Raw genomic sequence first — 19,197 nt, forward strand, 5'->3', positions numbered from 1 at the left:
ACTACTGAATCGGAATTTCAATATACCCAGCGCAATATTCAACGCGTCTAGAGTATCGAAAGCTTTCTGCAGATGGCGCTTTAAAGCTAAGGTCAGCTGAGCTGAGCTGAGCTTGGCGACTGCGACTTTTGTGTGGCGCTGCGAAGTCGCAGTTCGCTTTTAGCTCTTTGAGTTTGCGCAGGTGACGCTGAACGCGAAGTGGAAGTGGAATTGTGGTGCCGGCACGAATTTCGCGTGTGCTGCTCACCACTCGATAATAGCAATAATAAATTAGTTTTAAACAATTAAGTAAGTTGAAAGAAAAGTGGACAATTTCATGGAATCAGCTGTTAAATTTGAATACATTTATCATTTGTGTGTGTGTGTTTATGTTCTGAGTCTTTTTCTTCTTTTGCCTCCTCCTCCTCCTCCTCGTCCTCCTCCTCCTCCTCCTCCTCCTCCTCTTCTGCTTCTTCATTCGCTTCTGCTGTCATTAAACTTTCTTGGCTAATCACAAAGACTTTATATTAATGAAGCAAATGACCTTCGCGCTAGTGTCTTAATACGAAAAGCTCTGCTGCAATCTGATTACACTGGACAACAAAGATTTTGGGAGCGAGAGTAATGTGATATGAAGCGGAAAAATATCATTTTGTTTACATAGATGAGGCACTTATCACATACGAAGCAGTAAAGCTTGTGTAAAAGCATGTGGCAAAGTGTATTTTTGGAAATATAACAAAGTGGTCTACACATTTATAGCAGAAATATGCCACTTTATGATCTAGATCTAGAAATCTAAGTTCATAAACTATTATACGAATGCATTTGTCTACAAAAATTTGATTATATTTATGTTTAATAAACTTAGTACATTTTTTTGTTGGTCATATTAACCAACATAGATTCATAATTCTTAAGCGCAGAATAGCTCACTTTTGGTATATGAAAGTTAAAAACTGTTATATAAATAGCATTTGTCCGTACTGAAACTGTTATATATGTACAACGAAGCTCAAGTGATATGAAAGTATTATTCTTAAAAAATAATGGAGATTTATTCAAATATTGAGTTTATTGTAAACTGTTATACATATGTATGTATAACATGGCCCCATAAAATATTTAAAGCTGTAGAGATTTACAGGCACCGAAATATGCTAAATATTGAAATAGCTTCCACTTGTAGCATAAAGTAGTGCAATTTTGTTAAAGAGTGTTTGTTATTTTAATAATATTTCATTTTTCGCCAGCTTCCAAATTGTATAGGAACAGGAACCATTTTTACACAAATCAATGCAAACAATTTGTTGCTTTTGTTAACTTAAATGTGTGTAAACAACAATTATTATGAATATTTATGTAAATAAATACATACAGACAAACAAAAACTCACACACACACATATGTATGTGCATTTGTAATTGCTGTCGAAGTGGGCTGCGATTGCGCTGCTCGCATGCGCGCAGCGAATTTTTACTGTTTGAGGTTTTTGGGTCTCTGTCGAGCGTCTCGCTGTATTTTGTTTTTGTTTTGGGTTTTTTTGCGTCTTGCGATTGTTGTTGTTGTTGTTGCTGCATTTGTGTAACGGTGACGCAATGTTCGCGTGCTGTTGTTGTTTTTGCTGCTGTTGTTTTATTTTGTCTCGCCTTGCTGGTCATTGGCTGAAAACGAAAGCGGCAAAAAAAAAAATCACTGTTAATTTTACGCGCGCACACACACACAGATACACACGCGTATGCACGCATGTGCACACATGTGCTCGTGTGTTTGTATATCTTTTGCTTGCACTCATTTGCTCACATGTATATTTGCCGTTATTTAGGTATGTATGTTTGTTTGTGTATTTTTCATTTCGCTTGCACGCATGTGCTCGCGTGTGTGTGTACATACATGTATGTATGTATGTATGTATGGGTTATTTATGTTTGTCTGTTTGCATATCTTTTGCTTGCATGCGAGTTTGTGTGTGTGTGTATGTGTAGTTTGCTGTTTTCTTGTTTTTTGCTTGCATTACATTGCAACAGCTGTTTATTTTTGTTGCTGTCAGCTGTTGGGCTAACAATTCCGTTGCTTTAGTTGTAATACGCGCGCGTCACTGATTAGTTCATTTAGAAGCTGTTGCTTCCGAACTAAAAATCACATCAAATCGTTATTGAAACCAAACCAATTACGTATAACGGTAAATGTTAAAATTTATATAAAAATTTGAATTGGAAATTATTGGAGCGCATCATGAGGCGATTTATAACGGCTAGTTAGTGCTTTACTTAAGACATTTACCTGAGTAACTGGGCTTGTTATTGTATTGGTTCGTGAAGTGAAGATGGGTATATTGATTTTGTGTAATACTTTTTGTTTTTCGCTGTGTGTACCTAGTGGGGCGTGCAAAAATGTGAATTGCAATATATTTGCTTTATATATTACTTTCGATTGCTTTTGCAGCAAGAGTCTCGAAATTGGGCATACTTATGTATTATATTGTAACCCGATTAAAATCTTTAGATGGTATATCTAGACCTTAGTATATAAATTCGAATATATCTTGAGCTCAATGAGAGCTAGAGAAGTGAAGTATATAATAGGAGCTTGTATCGACCATTCTTACATAACGATATTATATAATTACTAAACGGGGCGTGGCAAGCTCCTAACATAGTGCTTTCAACAACAGTACAGCTAGACCACATTTCGTCTGTATATAACACCTATTATTAAATTGATCTTTATATACATAGATTTAAATTAGTGATGAGATATTGTAGATACAGACACAGGCTCACAACTATTGGAGATCTGACTTATAAGAACCATCCTATATCCTTATTACCTAATTTTATAGTTGGAATATTTCGTAGTACATCTATAAGCATGGACCTTACAACAAATTTATCTCTGGACGAGCTTTAATTATTCGTTTAAGCTCTTAAGTAATTAAATTCCCTTTACCATATTCGTAACAGTTTGGGCAATGCCTTTGCTCAAGTTTTATTCGCTTTAATTATGACATTCGCTTTACCTTTCCATTACGAACGCGTTAACGCGTTTGACGTCACAGAAATTTCATGGCCAATGCCAACAAGAAGTGAAGTGGAAGCGCGTTTAACTCCAAAGCAAGTTTACTGCGTATATATGAATGCATGTGTGTGTATGCATGTGTGTGCGTGTGTATGCGTGTGTTTATTATTGAATGTTGCTCACTATTGAATCTTTCATTCCTCTAAATGGGTAGCTTGCCAAATCAACAAGTAATAAATAGTTTATAATTATGAAATAATATTAATGGAAGTCTGTGCGGAATAGCTAAGTGTGTTCTAGTCGAGCATACTCGACGACTATCGTAAGACTGAATGATAGCACTGCTTATTAAAATTTTATAGAAAAATAAATCATCTAGATCACTGGCATATACAATTTTACAGGGTATGTAAAGATTTTAAAGATGCGCTAAATAACATAGATGACTTTCAGACAATTTCCAGAAATTTACATTGTGTACAGGGTACACCAAGAGTCTATATAACAATTGTAAGATATTTTTATAGATTGCGGAATTGAGTCTGTAAAATAATAGAACTTTCTAGGTCGGTCAAGTTTTCAAATATTTCAATTTCAATACAGGGTATACAAAGAGTTTAAATTGTCAAGCATATGGGCATTGTTATTTATTTTATTTATCAACAAATTCAGCTGCATTATTCGTATATATTATTTCACATATAATAACATTTGTCATTACTACATACAACATGATTTGCTTCCCTGCATTAAATACTATCAAAATAAATAAATTGATGCATTTCTATATAGCTATATAGTAATTTAAAAAAGTTTTATTGAAATATAGCAATATGCATTTAAAATATACATTTTCATACATTCTCATCAGCTGCAATAGATTGGGCACAGGGTATTTATCAGTCGCGTTGGCTCTGTCAGCATTCAGCAGCTCTTGCGGATGCTGTTTGAGAGCGGCCTCTACTGCGTATATTTGATGTACTTGAACTCGCGTTGCCCGCCGCGACTCATTCATACAAATTACAGCAACTCTCGATTCTCAGTTCCGGCTGTGATGTATGTATGTATGTACGAGTATGTATGTATGTTTGTATGTATGCATGCCTATACCTGGTGATCTTAATTGATTTAATTCGTTATGCGTTCCTTTATTTGATTTTTTTTTTGTTTTTTGTTTTATTTTGGTATTTGTTTCAGTGATTGCAATGCCAAAGTTTTGCCACCACTTTTGATTTATGTGCGCAATTTGACGCTATTTTGGCTGCCAGTTGCGGCAACTGCGGCTAATGCGGCGTATGCTTAATTTCGAACAGTAGGCAAAGTTCTTTCGTGCCAACTTTCAACAGCCGGCTAATTAATTGTGCTTGGGCAAGGTGCAAACATTATAAGCAGCGCGCCCTCTCGAACCGAAAAGAAATAGAAAACGCCGCTGATTGAGGTACGCAAGCGTTTGCTACGTGCGCTGCATGCCCAAGCGAACCTTGAAGCGGGTCTCAAACTAAAACTACGGCTTTTCATTCATTTCGCTCTATATTCATATACCCTGTAGCAATGGGAAAAGCGTAAGCAGGTTGTGCTGTTGGTGTGAGAGGCGGCAGTGGGCGATGAGTGTGGATATTGTCTATTCGTCTGCTGTCTTTTCTCTTTAGACTCATTGAACTCGAGAACTATTAGAGCTAGAGACCTAAAACTTGGACTATGTCTTCATATATAACAGACGTATTTAAATCTTATTAGTTTTAATCAATATCTCATGTCATTTCTATTATATCAATAAATATATAAATTTGAAGCTTGGAATATATGCTCATATATAAATTACACAGTATTATATTAGTAGTTTTACTCTATTTTATCTATAAATAACAATCCTTTTATTGCATGACGTTGGGGCTATTGGAGCTAGAGACTTGAAATTTGAAATAAATAATTACATACATGTAACCTATATAGGATAATTTGTTTTTACTTATATATTATATATTATTATATATAACTAATAACGGTATGCTACATTTATTTTTCTGTAATTGTCTTGAGAACTGTCAGAACTAGACACTAAATTTGAAAGCTGTGTTCATGTATTACAAACGTAGAATATTCTTACAAGGTTTACTTAATATCTTATAGTATTGCTATTATATCTATATGTATAGATTTTTCGATTAATTCCATCATAGTAGAATCAGCGAATAATCGTACATACAATATATACCTAAGGTCTCTTATGTGCTGATACTCCACTTTAGAAAACTTAAGGCATTGGAGTAGCTTCCAGTCGGGAGCTGACTGAGGCACTCTCTCACTGGTTTTCCAATATTATATGGATGTGTTTTGATATTACATATGACCGTCTGTGTGTGAGTGTGCGTGGGTGTGTGTGTGTCTGCACGTCTGGCACACATTTGAGGTGTTGAAAATGAGCCAAAATTTATGTCAGTCAGCCAGTCCCCCACAGCTGAGGCATCCTTGGCTGCGGTAAGCCCACTCGCTTCGCTGTGCATGCGTAAGCTAATATATAAATTACTTCAAATGTCTTGAACGTGCGCCCTTGAAGGTGTCAACAGGGAGGGTAGTTACACATAGCAAACATACTATATATTTATCTATATAGACTCCCTCTCTCTCTCTTTCTCTCTCTGCTTTATAGGTCGGAGATTATGCTGCAGCAATGCATTGTCAAGGCACCGACCGGTGCTCTGGGCTTGAATTTGAGTCGTGCTCCCTGGGATCCGTATCCGTGGGTCAGCGGTGTGCAGACCGACTCGAATGCCCAATTGGGTGGCATTTGCATCGGAGATACCCTGTTGCAGCTGAATGGCCGAGATGTCCTGGGCCTGCGGATCAGCGAGCTGGCCAAGCGACTGCGCGAGCATTGGCTAACAGGCGCTGATCACGTGGTCATGCTGATGTGGCGACAGCAGCCGACGACAGGTGATTCACAGGAGGCGGCACATGTTGAGGTAAGTTTAAGGAAGGATCTTGAAATGCAAGGACTGATAGGGGAATGAAACAAACACTGAGTTGATGTCATCGCATGGAAGCTATTCCGCCTACCCATTGAGCTATTCTCTTAATAGGGTTTTGCTGTTATTGAAGCATTCCTATTTACTTATTAAAGTCCATTAATGTAGACTTCACTGTAGTCCTGCCAAGCAAATGACATATTTTACTCATTTGTAGCTGCCTCATCTTAGATTTAGATCAAATATTTATATCCACTCCCATGCGCAAGTCCTGTCCAGTCAGCAATTATAATTTACAGCATATACCCTTGGAACAAAGCTAGACAGGGTATAACAGACATGCAACTGACAGAAGAATATGATATTAACACTAGAAAGTAAATATACTGGTCTTTGCATTGCCTGTCTCTCGATTCGTTTATCTAAATCTCGAGAACTATAAAAGCCAGAGAAATTTAATTTGATATATAGATTCCTTTATACTATGCGCAACAAAGGTTAAAAGTTTTTTTTGAATGCTCCTTTCATTTCCATTAAATCAGTAAATATAGTTACTTCTTCTGGGGTTTTCAATGGAATATTCATAGTTCATTTTTTGTAAATATCTTTTATTCAGCCATGGGATAAGATAAGAGGGAAATGCAGCTGGTCAGAGTACCTTGCAGTCAAGCACGCGATATTCTAAGCACATTTTCGAGTTTATATAAGAGATTAGAAGAAGAAGAAGCAGCAGCAGGTATCTCATTGTCAAGCACGCCCAACTAGAGCATACTTCACGCCAGAAGCAATTAATAAATCGGTCTTGAATGCTTCACAGTCTGGCAAGAGCTTCCATCCATCTAATGGCGCTGCATCTTTTACTACATCGGCGTCATTTGTATTCACACCGCCCTCGACTGCCCCAGGTGTTTATCTGTCTGGCTAACAACATTTCTAAATATATGTTTTATTAAATTTTACAATTTATATGCAGTGCATCATTACGAATTTAATTGACCCAAATTTGACAAGCACTCGAACGACTTATTATAGATGACAAGCAAGCATGGGGACAAGCCCACAGTCCAAAATCCAATCACCCACTTTTTGGGCAGCTCGCACCACAAACCCATAGAAATTGCAGTCGCATTCGGGTGAAGGTTAGTTCGGGCGCTACTTAATGTGTAATCGAAATCATTTGCTGAATCAATTGGCATCGGCTCGAGCACTTCAGCACGTCTATACGGTGCTCATACTATGCAGTAATCAGTGCGTTTCACGGCAATCGACACACATTTGGATATTGGTTCATAAGAGCGTAAAGAGCAGAGAGGTTTGGTGGAGTCTAGACTTGCAGTGGGTGTCCCTGATGCGAGAGTTTTTAGATTGAATGCATATTCGATTCGATTAATTTTTACCCAGTTTTCAGCTACCATCGTAGACTTCCAGATTGCTCTAGTATAACCTGTTTATATTTTGTTGATCAACTACAGGCTGAGTCGGCATGGTCGTCGATGAAAGCGATGCCTCTATCTAAGCATTTATTTAATCCTCGTATTATCTGCAATCCTTCTATCTATCATCTAGTCTATCCATCCGTTAGTCGTTCCGTCTGTCTGTCTGTTTATTCATTCGTCTGTGCATTCATCCGTACATCGGTTTATACACCCATTCATCCACCCGTATATCCATCTGGATGTCTGTCCGTTCATTCATTCCTCAGTCTATTCAAATTTTCTTTCATCCGTCTTTCGCATATCTATGCGTTTATCCGTCTGTTCAGAAGTCTATCCGCCTGTCTGTTCGTCCATTCTTTTCGTCCATCCGTCTATTCATCCTTTCTTCAATCTAGTTATCCGCCTATCCGTCTATCCGTCTGTCTGTCCATCCATCCATCCTTCCATCCATCCTTCATTCCATTCAATAACCGAAAAGCTAAGAAGGTTTTAGGTATCTTTTAGTTAAACTTGTCCGCCTAATTAAATTTATCTTTCTGAATATTTGCCTTTGCATAATTATAAACTAAGCTGCCAACTTTCAAGGCTTAGCGCAAGTATTTAAAAAATACTAAATTCTAAATTGATTAACCTCAGATATACTTGAATGTTTCCCTCTTGCAGCAGCACGGCATTAATCAACAATCGCTGCAAAAGTTTGCCACATGCTTGCAACATATTGCTCAACTGCTGGAATGTCCCGTCTGCTGTGATGTAAGTATGATGTACACAGTATGTATGTATATGTATAAGTATATATGTATGTGTGACTGCTCCTCCTCCAGGGGCCCCATGTGACTTGCATATCGATGAGGCTGCGAGTTGCCCGTTGCCCGTTGCCAGTTGGCGGTTGTTGGTTTTTAGTTCTAGTTTTAGTTTGTCATTATACAACTTAGCCAAAGTGAACTCGGCTCGCAGAGAGAACTTGGCCGGGGCAGGGCGGGTCTTGTGGGCGGGCTCCTGGGCGCTTGTTTGCCTTTTGTTGTCCTCGTTCCGGCTGCTGCTGTGCGTTGATTTTGCCCGGCGCAACTTCCGTTGCTAATCACTTGACCGTGCATAAAGTTGAAACGTCAAGCTGCATCCACTGATTGCATCGCCCGATGCTCAGGTATATCCCCTCTCCCTTCTCCACCCTCCCTCCCACTATTCCGCTTGTTTACACAATTACTCACAGCCTGTCGCCGCCGCCATGACTACAAATAACTGTTGCCGCTGTTGTTAGTTAAGGCCAGCTCACCCGCAGGCGCTCTTTGACGTCACTCACAAACTATGCTATAACATATGCCTGCTCAACTATATACGTACGTATATACGTATACGTAAGCCTTCTGAATCCCCGTATTAAGCAGGGTATAGAGCTTTTGTTCAACTGCGCGTCACAGTCCGCCCGGGGGAGGCGTGGCGAGCTGGGGCGATCTTTGTCTGTTGGTGAATCTGTTTGCCTAACCATGAGTATCTATTGTATGCCCTGTAATCCTTTGTTAATGGGTATATCGACTTTGTCTATCTGTCTGATCTTTGAAAACATAATATTATAGGTTCTCTCTTGATAATGGGCTTATTGGTTTATATATATTATATAACATGTACATTCGTAACACTTGTTCTTCTAGACATTGGTCTATATTGTATACTCTGTATTCTTTTCAAATTGGGTATATTAGTCCACACATTAGTAAACTGTGTGTAGCACGCAAGGGAAGGCCTGTTCATCTGTACATAAGTATATGCTCCATCTTCCTTTGATGTATATATGGGTTTATAGGCACAGTTTATAGTAAACAGATTTCTATCTATTTGATCATAGATTCATAAGTTTAGATAGCATCGCCTTTTATAATTGGCATACAGGGTATATTGGTACATCCTCTATTACATTGATAAAAAGGGCATATTGGCTTTGTAAGTGGCCGAATGAGGCGTGGCTGAAAAAGGCGCACTCAAGCTGAGTGAAGTTTCCCATCTCATTGCAGCATTCCCTCCAGTAATTCGATTATGTACAAATACGGTATAGCGTTTCTGGGCTCATCTATGTAACTGGGAGTAGGGGGCGTGGCAGAATAACTTGGTAAATAAAGTATATAAATTATAAAGTAAATATGTTTTTCGTAAGGGCAACCAACTGAATCGATTTGCCCACATTCGTCCGTTTGCCTCTGTGCAAGTCTTTGTTTATACCCTATAATCATGGCGCTTATATAAATAGGGTGTAATGTTTCTCCTGGAATTAATGTAATGTGCAAACGAATCCCATTTGAGCTAAAATTCTAGATGAGGATTTTGATAGCAGCTCAGGCGTAAGTTTTTGGCTCATCTATGAGGACAGAATTTGTAGATCTCGAAACTTTGGATCTCATATCTATAGATTTGAAATGAAAAGAATAAATTCTTACTACATGCAGTATAGCTTATATTTTTTTTTTAGTTCATAGCAACGAGATCATTGAAACCCGAGACAGAAGACTACTTAGCTTAGTAGTATAAAATATTGTATACCAATTCTCCCCTGTAGAAGTCTCTATTATCTATTTACTAGATTATAAGCATTTCAGAATACTCAAACGTACTTCCGGGTATCTCGTAGTCGCTCATTCCCAACAAATCATGCGCACTAGTTTTATTTTTTTTTCAAAATATTTTATTGAAACCCAATTTAGATATATTAATATCTACAATGTGTATTTGTATGTGTGTGTATGTGTGTGTGGCCATGCATATGTCGAGTTTTCTGTATACACAAATATTTCGCCTGCTTGATAAATGTTTGCTATCGCATGTGATTTGATTAGTTTTGCTCTATTGGCTGGCGGCACTTAGGCGAAATATATGGAGCATGCTGTGCGATGATTGATTACGAAATTTAAAAGTCAAATATTGTCGATTAGGCATGACAGGCAATACAATTCAGCTGGGGTCAAAGGCCAGCGCCAGCTCCAGCTGCTGCCCCAAATAAAATGCCAAATAGAAATTTTCATGCTGGAACCTTTTTTCGGCTATTTAAGGTGAAAGTCAGGTGGCAAGTGGCTAAATTTAATTAATTAGATAGCATAAAGCGAAGGTTGGCTCTCGTCTGACGCAGTTTTTCTCCTTTTTTCGGACTGCATTCATATAGTAAAGTTATCTCTTAATGAAATTTATTAAACCTTAAAAAAAGTTTAGCCAGAGTCAAAAATGTCCCTCGCACGGGCGAGGCAAGGGATGCATGTACATACACACATACACACATACATAATACGAAGCTCTGGGCATGTCCCGCTCACCTGCTCTTGCTGCTAACACTGCATGCATAATTTTGTTTATTAGCCTAAAAATCTGTTTATGCAGAATACCCTTTGAAAAGCGAGAGGAGGCGTCATAGCGCTCAGTATGTTGCGTTACGTATTTAAGCCAGCTTGCGGCGGGCTTTGATAAACAGAGCTGTCCACATTTGATAGCAATCTATAAGCCAGGAAGTGTGCTCAACTAGAAGAATACCCTGTAGTTGAGTTATGAAACTTTCTAGTATACATTCACATAGACAAACAAACAGATACAGAGATACGCAAGCATTGCAACAGTTTTCAGAATTTTACAATCCTGAATAACTCGAGTTCTATAACTACGATTTTATTGAACAACAACAACAGACAACGAGATCACGAACCAAATAAAATGTCTCCAGCTCTAATGGCCCTCAAGCTATGCCGAAAATACCAAATCAAAATATGAATATTTATTTATATAACAAACATGAAATGAGATATTGTAAAAAGAATTTGTCCGATACTACCTACAATACATAGCTATATATGTATTGAATTCCACGTCTCTTACGTTTATAGTTCCTGAGATCTACTGATTTACTCTGACGAACACATACTCAACCGATTCTGTCAATTCAATTCCTTATCGCCATAAAGTATTTGCCCACAATATTCACACTGCCACGCCTCCTCCTACCTGTCACATACAAATACAGAAGCCAATATTCCCGCACAAGTCCAGGACATGTATATGCATGTTAATAGGCTGTGCCATTTGCCTATGCAAACAGTCAAATCCATTAAGTTATTAAGGGATTTGCTGCATTAGATTTTCAATATTTCGACAAGCAAATATTCTGCTTTAAACAACTTAAGCATGTTTCCAGCTCAATGACTTGAGACAGTGGGCAAAGTGCTGATTCCTTGTTGACTTTGGATAAAATACAAAATTGAAATTTCGTTTCTATTGAATATGCATAAAATTTACATTTTCATAAGCTTAACAAATTATTTATGAATATAAAATGGAAATTAAATCGGAAAATTCCTAAATTTCTATAAAAGGATTGAAGAATTTAACATTTTCAGGTACGAATTCATGTACATTCTGCATTCCTCTTTGCCCGCCCTTTAATGTAATTTAAAACAGTTGCATTCTATTGTTCTATATAAATAATATTGAGGAGCAATCCTTTAAATTGATTGCAAGCAAATTGCTTTACATTTGTAAAGCTTGAAATTCATATTTCCAAATGATACCAGAAGAAGGCGAACAGCAGAAGAAAAAAAAAAAAAAAAAAAAAAAAACAAAAACAATTGCAAGCAAAATTTGTATCTTTATTGCTGCATATTTGTAGCTGAGATGGAAACACGTACCACTACATATGAATTACATAACTATGTCTGTGAGTGTGTCTGTGTGTGTGTGTGTAAATACTGACAAAATGCATCAATTGAATTTCTATATCGATATCTGTGCGCGTTCATCAATTGAAAAGGGTATATTGGCTTTGTGCAATTAATATTTTATTGAAGTGAGACTTGAAATTGGGCATAGCCACAGTCAGCTATGCCATTGTTTGTTAAACTAGAGAGGTTTGGGCATATGCCCATGGATTATTGATGTATGCTCTACTGCATAAAAACTAACTTTGTTCAGCTTATCTATGCTATAAACAGGGAAAACTGTGAGGTAATATATCTTATGCAGTTCTAATATAAGTTCTGCTTAATTGAAGATCTTGTTTTGAAATAGTTAGCATTCGTTTTTTATATAAATCAGATTCAGATGTATAGATCTACTGATCTGCTTAATATTGTGTGTATTAAAGAGAGAGAAAGAGAGAGAATAAGAAAGAGGGAGAGAGTGAGGGACAGGAAAAGGAAATGATATATATATAGATAGATAGAGAGATAGATACATAGATAGATAGATAGATAGATAGATAGAGAGAGAGAGAGAGAGAGAGAGAGAGAGAGATTTAGTTTGGTTTGTACATATAAGAATGATTTTTATTGAACTACCTCATAAATGTATTAGACCTGTTCCTTAAAAGATCACTCCATAAAAGTCGCAAAGCAAGAACCTTAAACATTTGTTTCTTTAGCAGCGTTAACGGGTATCATGCAGTCGATAACACTCGTTTTAAGTTGCTTTGCTTCTACTTTTTGGTGAGCAAATCCCATGTTTCTGTGTGTGCACGTTCTTTTTTTCAGCCTTTATATATATAGTTCTATAGCATTTCGTTTGCCGCTTGAACAGCGCAAAACTGTTTTTGTGCACAAAATGGTTAAAAAGCGGGAATTATTTTAAATCCGCTTGTAATATTTTGCCATTTTTTCAAAAGTAAAGTATTTCATCCTTAAATTATTGAAATAATTTTTTGCTTTTATTGGAGAATCTCAGACATTTTGTTTGCTTGCCGAATGGAACAAGTTTCGATTGGAATGATGTGAAGTTTCGCTTTTATTGAATAATTGCATATTTTTTGTTGTTGTCTTCCGCAAATGCAGGTGATAAAGCCACCTGGCTGGCAGTGCTGCAACGGGCACGTGCTATGCAATAATTGTCGCAATCGCTCCGAAAAATGTCCGGTCTGCCGAGTGCCACTGGGACCCCGCGGACGCTGCCTGCTGTCGGATAAATTATTTACGCTGCTCGCCGAGAATTTCCCCTGTGACGGCGGTAAGTCGATTCTTCTAGCTACCCCTACTTAATGGCCAACAACCTGGCCAAAGTGTGCCAAATGTTGCCCTTACCACACCCTGCACGTATCGAGAATGCGATGTTTGGGCTATGGGTGTTTTGTCAAGGTGTATGTCATGGGGAGAAGGAGGGAATGTCTAGGCCGTAAAATTGATCAACTTTTGATATGTTCTTATAAGCTAGTCGAATTGTCTCTTAGCGTCAGGCTATCCTTCCATTTCGTAACATTTCCATCCAAACATCCGTATAAGCGTGTAAGCTCGAGATCTTTCTAATAATCTCTACATATTCCCACATTCTCAAAGGATTACATTACATTATTTTAAAGCTCTAGAAAACTTCAGTTCTTTGGGTCTATCTTAAGCATTCAACAAGTTAGAGTTTTAAATTTTGATAATTATTTTTTTAATAAAATTTAAATTTTGGATTTCATTATATTTTCATTTTATCAAAATTTTTCAAATTTAAGTTAAGCTACACAATTGACTTTTGATTTCATATGATCTCAATTTTTAAATATTCTTTTAAGTGTTCTAGGCATTATCTAAAAATTTCATAAAAATCGCTTAAGAAACACAAAAGTTGATAAGGAAAACGTGAGGGAAACTGGCAAAGTCAAGTAACTCTGGCATTTGCACAATGCGTGCACTCACACACACACACAAACACATATTCACACATTCACACATGCATTTTCATGATCATTCTACAAATAGAACTGCAATGCTGAGTGTTAGCTGTTAGCTGTACCTAGGAATATATTTGTCACTAAGAGGACAAGAAAGGAGGAGGGTGCTGGGAAGGCTAAGGTGGCAGAGAGACAAAACAAAGTTTGGGTAGGTCATGATTAGGTACCTGATTTTATATTGTATTTCAGCTGCAGAGCATCTGTAAGTCGTGCACTCCCGAGTAGCTGTGACCTATCTCTTACCAGCTTTTCTTTGCTGGTATTCGAGTGAATCTATTAATATGTCTTCAGTGCGTCAGTTGCTGAGGCAAAAGTTTTGGGCCAACTTGTCGTAATCTACCTAAAATGGCGCCTAAATTAGCGCTGTCATTAGTATAATGTGTCCTGGCTCGGACCATTATGAGCCTAAGCAGCGGGCTTACCTTGCCTTCAGTGCGAACTTCGAATCCCCATTCAGCAGCAACTGGAACAGTAAGAAGAACAAGAACCAGAACAAGAAGAAGAGCAACAACAGATGCCATTAGAAGGGCTCGCTATTTGTCAATTGCTTTGTGCAAAAGTTTTCAGCTGGAAAATTACGCTTAGTTGTCAAATGAAACAGGTATCTGAGAATATGTGGGTAAAGAAAGGTACGACAGAAAAAAATAGCCACTCGATGTTCGCTTTTAAGTGCGAGACATAATCCCAAAGAAATTTGTTTTAGATTTTTATGAATTTTAAATAAATAAAAGTAGCCCAAGAATCATTCAAGCAGAACGTTGTATGTTTTAATACCCTGGAGTCTACTGAAAATGGGTTAAGGAACCATCTTAACAGGGATCCAAAAGAGGCGTGGCTGTTAAATTAAAGGCATATGCAATCCAGTATAATCCTGCTGCAATGGTTTGGTGGGCTGTTGTATACCCTGTAAACTTTTTAAAAGAAAGTATACAGCTTATAAGTTAGGTATAACTAATCTACATAAATAGTAGTTCAAGTCTGTAATCTAGACAAATATATAAATATATATATCATTATAGACAAATATATTCCTTATATATTGTTGGAGTGGTGGCGTCGCCGATAAGCAAAAAGACCGGGTTGTAATTTCCTCGTCTTTATTTCTAAGATTAAAGCTGTGTTGCTCGTATGGCATTAGTAATAAGATGTACATATGTACCAGGAGAGGCAAGAGACGAAGTACTCAGCGGGTGCTAAGTACCGCGAACCAGTAGGAGAACTGGGTGATGTTATTAACAGAATGCTGTTAACAACATAACATTGTGTGGTGCGGGAGGAGCAATTCTTGTTAATGGGATCTGGCATTAACATATATCTTATCAAGATGACAGCTGGCTCGTTCGACCTTCCGTTCGTCTATCTCTTCCTCTATCGTCTATCTCTCTAAATCTATAGGGTAGATCTTTTAGCTGTTGCACTTGTACATATACATATATTCACATCGATTGGGCCTGCACAGGTTTCAAGGATATCTCATAGTTGAGCACTCCCCACTTTCGACCACTCCAATTTGATTTTTATTGTAGTTGAGACTTGTTGCATAATTATGTTGCATAAATTGCAAAAGTTTTTCACGCTTTCTGCCCTGCCCAACAGTTCCTTCTGCTTGACATTGCTTTTCCAATTGCTGTTTGCCTTGTTTTCAGATGTCGTTAGATGTTTCGCTACAGCTAAATACCCATTAGATAACAATTGTACCGAAAAGTTTTTATAGCTATGATGTCAGTGTGTCTTTCTATATCCCGGTTTATCTCTATCAGTCTCCCATTTTCTTTCTCTATCGGTCAGATGCTTTCTCTCTCTCTCTCCCTCTGTGTAATATTCTCTTTCTCGCCTTTCTCTCTAGGTGTACTCTCCTCCCCTCTCCCTACCTACTTATTTTCTGATTCCTTCTCTATTCTTTCCCTATCTCTCCGTTTCTGTTCATATCTTTCTCTCCCCTCTCTCTCTCTCTCTCTCTCTCTCTATCTCTCTCTCTCTCTTGCTATTTCGTCTCACACACACTTTCTTCCTCTCTGTCTCTTTCCTTCACTCTCATGGTCTTTGTCGAACTCCCTCTCATGCTGTTTTTCTTACTCTACATCTCTGTCATTCTCTGCTTTTTAGTCTCCTCCTCTCACTTTTTAATTAATTTCATTTCGTATTCTTTCTCTATATTTTGCTTTTCTTTTTCCTATCTCTCACCCACACATACATTCTTTCTATATTACATTACTTCTCACCTTCTCAGCCAGAGTATCTCTGTAGTCTGGCACTCCCCAGCTGCAGCGAGACTTGTTGAGTTCTGCTATCAAAGAAGTTGCTGCCAGATTTCTGCATTTTTCAATTTGTGCATTTCCATAAGGGTCGAGCACCGTTTGCCAACTCCAGTTAATGCTGGGTTCGCAACAACAGAAAACAAAACATTGATGTCTCTAGTCTCTAGTCCCTTGTCTCTAGTCTCGTATCTCTTATCTCTTGTCGCTTGTCGCTTGTCTCTTGTCCGAGTGTCCTCTGTCGTCCGGGCGGGGAGAGCAGCTCTGCTTACTTGTTGAACTCACTTAGAATCTGGAATTTTGCTGTTTCATTCGCTCAGCACTTTGTGCGTTTTGATTGCTGCTAAATTAAGTGTGGGAGACTTTTTCTCTGCCCTGTAGACGGTTCAATGGTAGGTCGGGTATATTGTTGTTCAAGCAGTGTATGTGACAGAAGAAGATTGATGGATTCCATTCAATATATTATTTATTGGAAGAGATACAGAAAGAAAAAAGTGAGTTGTATAAGAATGTGGTGGTCTGTATGTGTGTACTTGCATGTGTTGTGTGTGGTTTATAGGGTATATGCCAGTCTTACATCACTTTCCTACACATTAAAGTTTATTATAAATTTATAGCAAATCATTTGATATATTATAACGGAATAAGTGCATATATATTTAATAACTCTGTGACCTTGTATTTGTTGCAGTGAAATCCGTTAAGAATGATGCGATGGCCAATAGCAAAGGCAACAACAACAACAACAACAACAACAATGACAGTGGCAGCAAGTGCACAAATGAATATCATAATCAACCAAAAATGGCATTGGCCAAATCGAATGCGAGTAAAAAGTGCAAGAAGGCGGGCAAACTGCAGATGCAGCTGCAGCTGGGCGTGGCAGGGGAGGGCGTGGGGAAGCGGACGGCAGTGGAGGCTAGGGCAATGCCAATGGGAAATGAGGGAAGTGCGCCAGTAGAAAATAATGTCAACGTGATAAAAGAGCTGAGGGTGGAAAGTGTCCTGAAGGAGCAGCAACAGAAACAGCAACAGGACCAACAACAACAGCAACAACAACAGCTGGAGGATGGCAACAATATGCTCGTTAAACCAAAGTTCAAGTTGAGTAAGAAAAGTTGGCAGATTACAGACGAAGATCAAGACGAATTGCACAGCAATGAAGTTGCAAACATAAATAATGGGCAAGAGCGCGCACTGGAAGTTGGTCTGGATCCGAGTCGGGGTGTGGGTGTGGGTGTGGGTCTGCGACTGGCTTGGGGTCCGGGGCAGGTGTTGGGCCCAGAAAAATATCAAAATTATCATTGCCCAACTGGGAAATCATGCAGCAAACAGCTGAAACTTTTCCAGCCAGCGCCGAGCGGCGGCAACAAATTGTCAACTGCAGCGCAGCTGGAGCGAGTGCAGCGGGAGCAGCGGGAGCAGCCGGAGGCGGGCGCCTTGCCAAAGACATCAGCAGCAATGAAACTGCCGTTAGACGCGACGGAGTGCCTGCTGCAGCATCTGCGCGCCGAGCACGGCTTGGGCACGCTCCTCAGCTCGGGCACACTGGGTCAGCGCTTGCATCTGCACGTCCAGCCGGATGCACAGATCTGTCTGCGCCTGAGTGAGCTCTCAGCAGGCGCACAGGTGCAAGAGCACACCTTCTTCTTGGCCATGCTGGAGATCAGCTCGAATCGCTACGCCGTCTTCCTCTGGCATCTCGATGGGGAGCAGCATCAGTTCCACACCAGCATCGAGTCGCCGTGCAAGCAGCTCAAGTGGTTTGGACCCGCTCAGCCGCTGACGCGCAGCTGGTCAGAGATAAGCGCCACAGGCGAGTATCTCACCTGGCTGGACAAGGGCGAGCACAATTGCAGAGGATTCGATATTATTGTTAAGCGAAAATAGAACCTAGAAACAGACATTTTAATTTTTAATAAAAAAAAACACATGTGATGAACTGAATTTGTATTAAAAATATAAATAAATACATTTAATAAAAAAAAAAAAAATAAAAAAATAATAATAAATAAATAAATTTCTTTTATAGTACTTTTATTATTATTTTCTATTTCTTTTTCAGTCAATTTTAAATAATTTAATAAGCTCTGGGTTTATAGCCGCACATCCATTTAGCAGTTATAAACTGATTTGTATTTAAGGAAAATATTTTTTTAATAAATTGTGTGCTTTGTAAATTATATTTACCCATACAAACATACTCACATACACACACAAATTTATTTTGTATTTTTGCGTATTATTTCAAATATGTGAAAACACAATTTTAAATGTGTTAAGTCAGCTGAATTTTTAATTAATAAAAGCATTTAGATACAAGCATACACACACACACACACGTACATACACACATAAATGCTTGCCTGTGCTCAGCTAGCAAGCTCCCGTCCTGCACTATGCTCCAGCTCTCTTTTATGCGTGGTGCCGTTATTTTTTACGCTCTTCATTTTTTTCATGCCTTTATATTTGCATAAAAGCAACAACAGCAACAGCTACCGCAACAACAACAACCACACATGTAGACTGCTGCTGCTGCTCCTGATAATTGACTTGCACGCAAATTAATGTTTCTACTATGCACATACACACACACACTAGTGCATATATGTATATGCATATGTATTACAGCTGAATGCATACACATATACTCGTTTTTATCAATATATACGGACAGGAGCACGTGTGTGTGTGTGTGTGTGTGTGTGTGGGGAATGGCTAGTGTAGTTGCGGAACGCGCAGCGCAGTTCCATTTGAATAAATTGCTGCCGCTGCTTGACAAAATATTGCGTATACTCAAAGGCGAGCAAAAAATTTCATCAGAAATACATTTCAGTCAATTATTCAGTCATATTTTTATATGTATT

At 38.4% G+C, this 19,197-nt stretch overlaps 1 protein-coding gene across 5 annotated transcripts; it reads left to right on the forward strand.

Annotated features, from left to right (window-relative positions):
- The first annotated feature begins 157 nt into the window (after positions 1 to 157).
- On the forward strand, positions 158 to 18,287 carry LOC6575383 (probable basic-leucine zipper transcription factor N). Of its 5 annotated transcripts, none has more exons than XM_044008030.1 (5): positions 158 to 288; positions 5,648 to 5,960; positions 8,066 to 8,152; positions 13,195 to 13,366; positions 17,022 to 18,287. In XM_044008030.1, exons 2-5 carry the CDS (start codon positions 5,658 to 5,660, stop codon positions 18,218 to 18,220), a joined length of 1,761 nt encoding a protein of 586 aa, XP_043863965.1. In that variant the 5' UTR covers positions 158 to 288; positions 5,648 to 5,657; the 3' UTR covers positions 18,221 to 18,287. The 5 variants fall into 5 exon arrangements, with proteins under 5 accessions (XP_043863965.1, XP_002001395.2, XP_043863966.1 ...); XM_002001359.4 differs by having other exon boundaries at positions 8,063 to 8,152; positions 17,022 to 18,286; XM_032733775.2 differs by lacking the exon at positions 158 to 288 and adding an exon at positions 2,056 to 2,161 and having other exon boundaries at positions 8,063 to 8,152; positions 17,022 to 18,286.
- The last annotated feature ends 910 nt before the right edge of the window (positions 18,288 to 19,197 follow it).

This window comes from Drosophila mojavensis, unplaced genomic scaffold, assembly GCF_018153725.1.
Source record: "Drosophila mojavensis isolate 15081-1352.22 unplaced genomic scaffold, ASM1815372v1 contig_231, whole genome shotgun sequence".
Taxonomy (NCBI): domain Eukaryota; kingdom Metazoa; phylum Arthropoda; class Insecta; order Diptera; family Drosophilidae; genus Drosophila; species Drosophila mojavensis.

Coding starts and splice junctions, on each gene's coding strand:
- LOC6575383 (XM_002001359.4), top strand. CDS start 5,658: ATGCTGCAGCAATGCATTGTCAAGGCACCGACCGGTGCTCTGGGCTTG. Junction 5,961..8,062: donor AGGAGGCGGCACATGTTGAG/GTAAGTTTAAGG, acceptor TCCCTCTTGCAG/CAGCACGGCATTAATCAACA. Junction 8,153..13,194: donor AATGTCCCGTCTGCTGTGAT/GTAAGTATGATG, acceptor CCGCAAATGCAG/GTGATAAAGCCACCTGGCTG.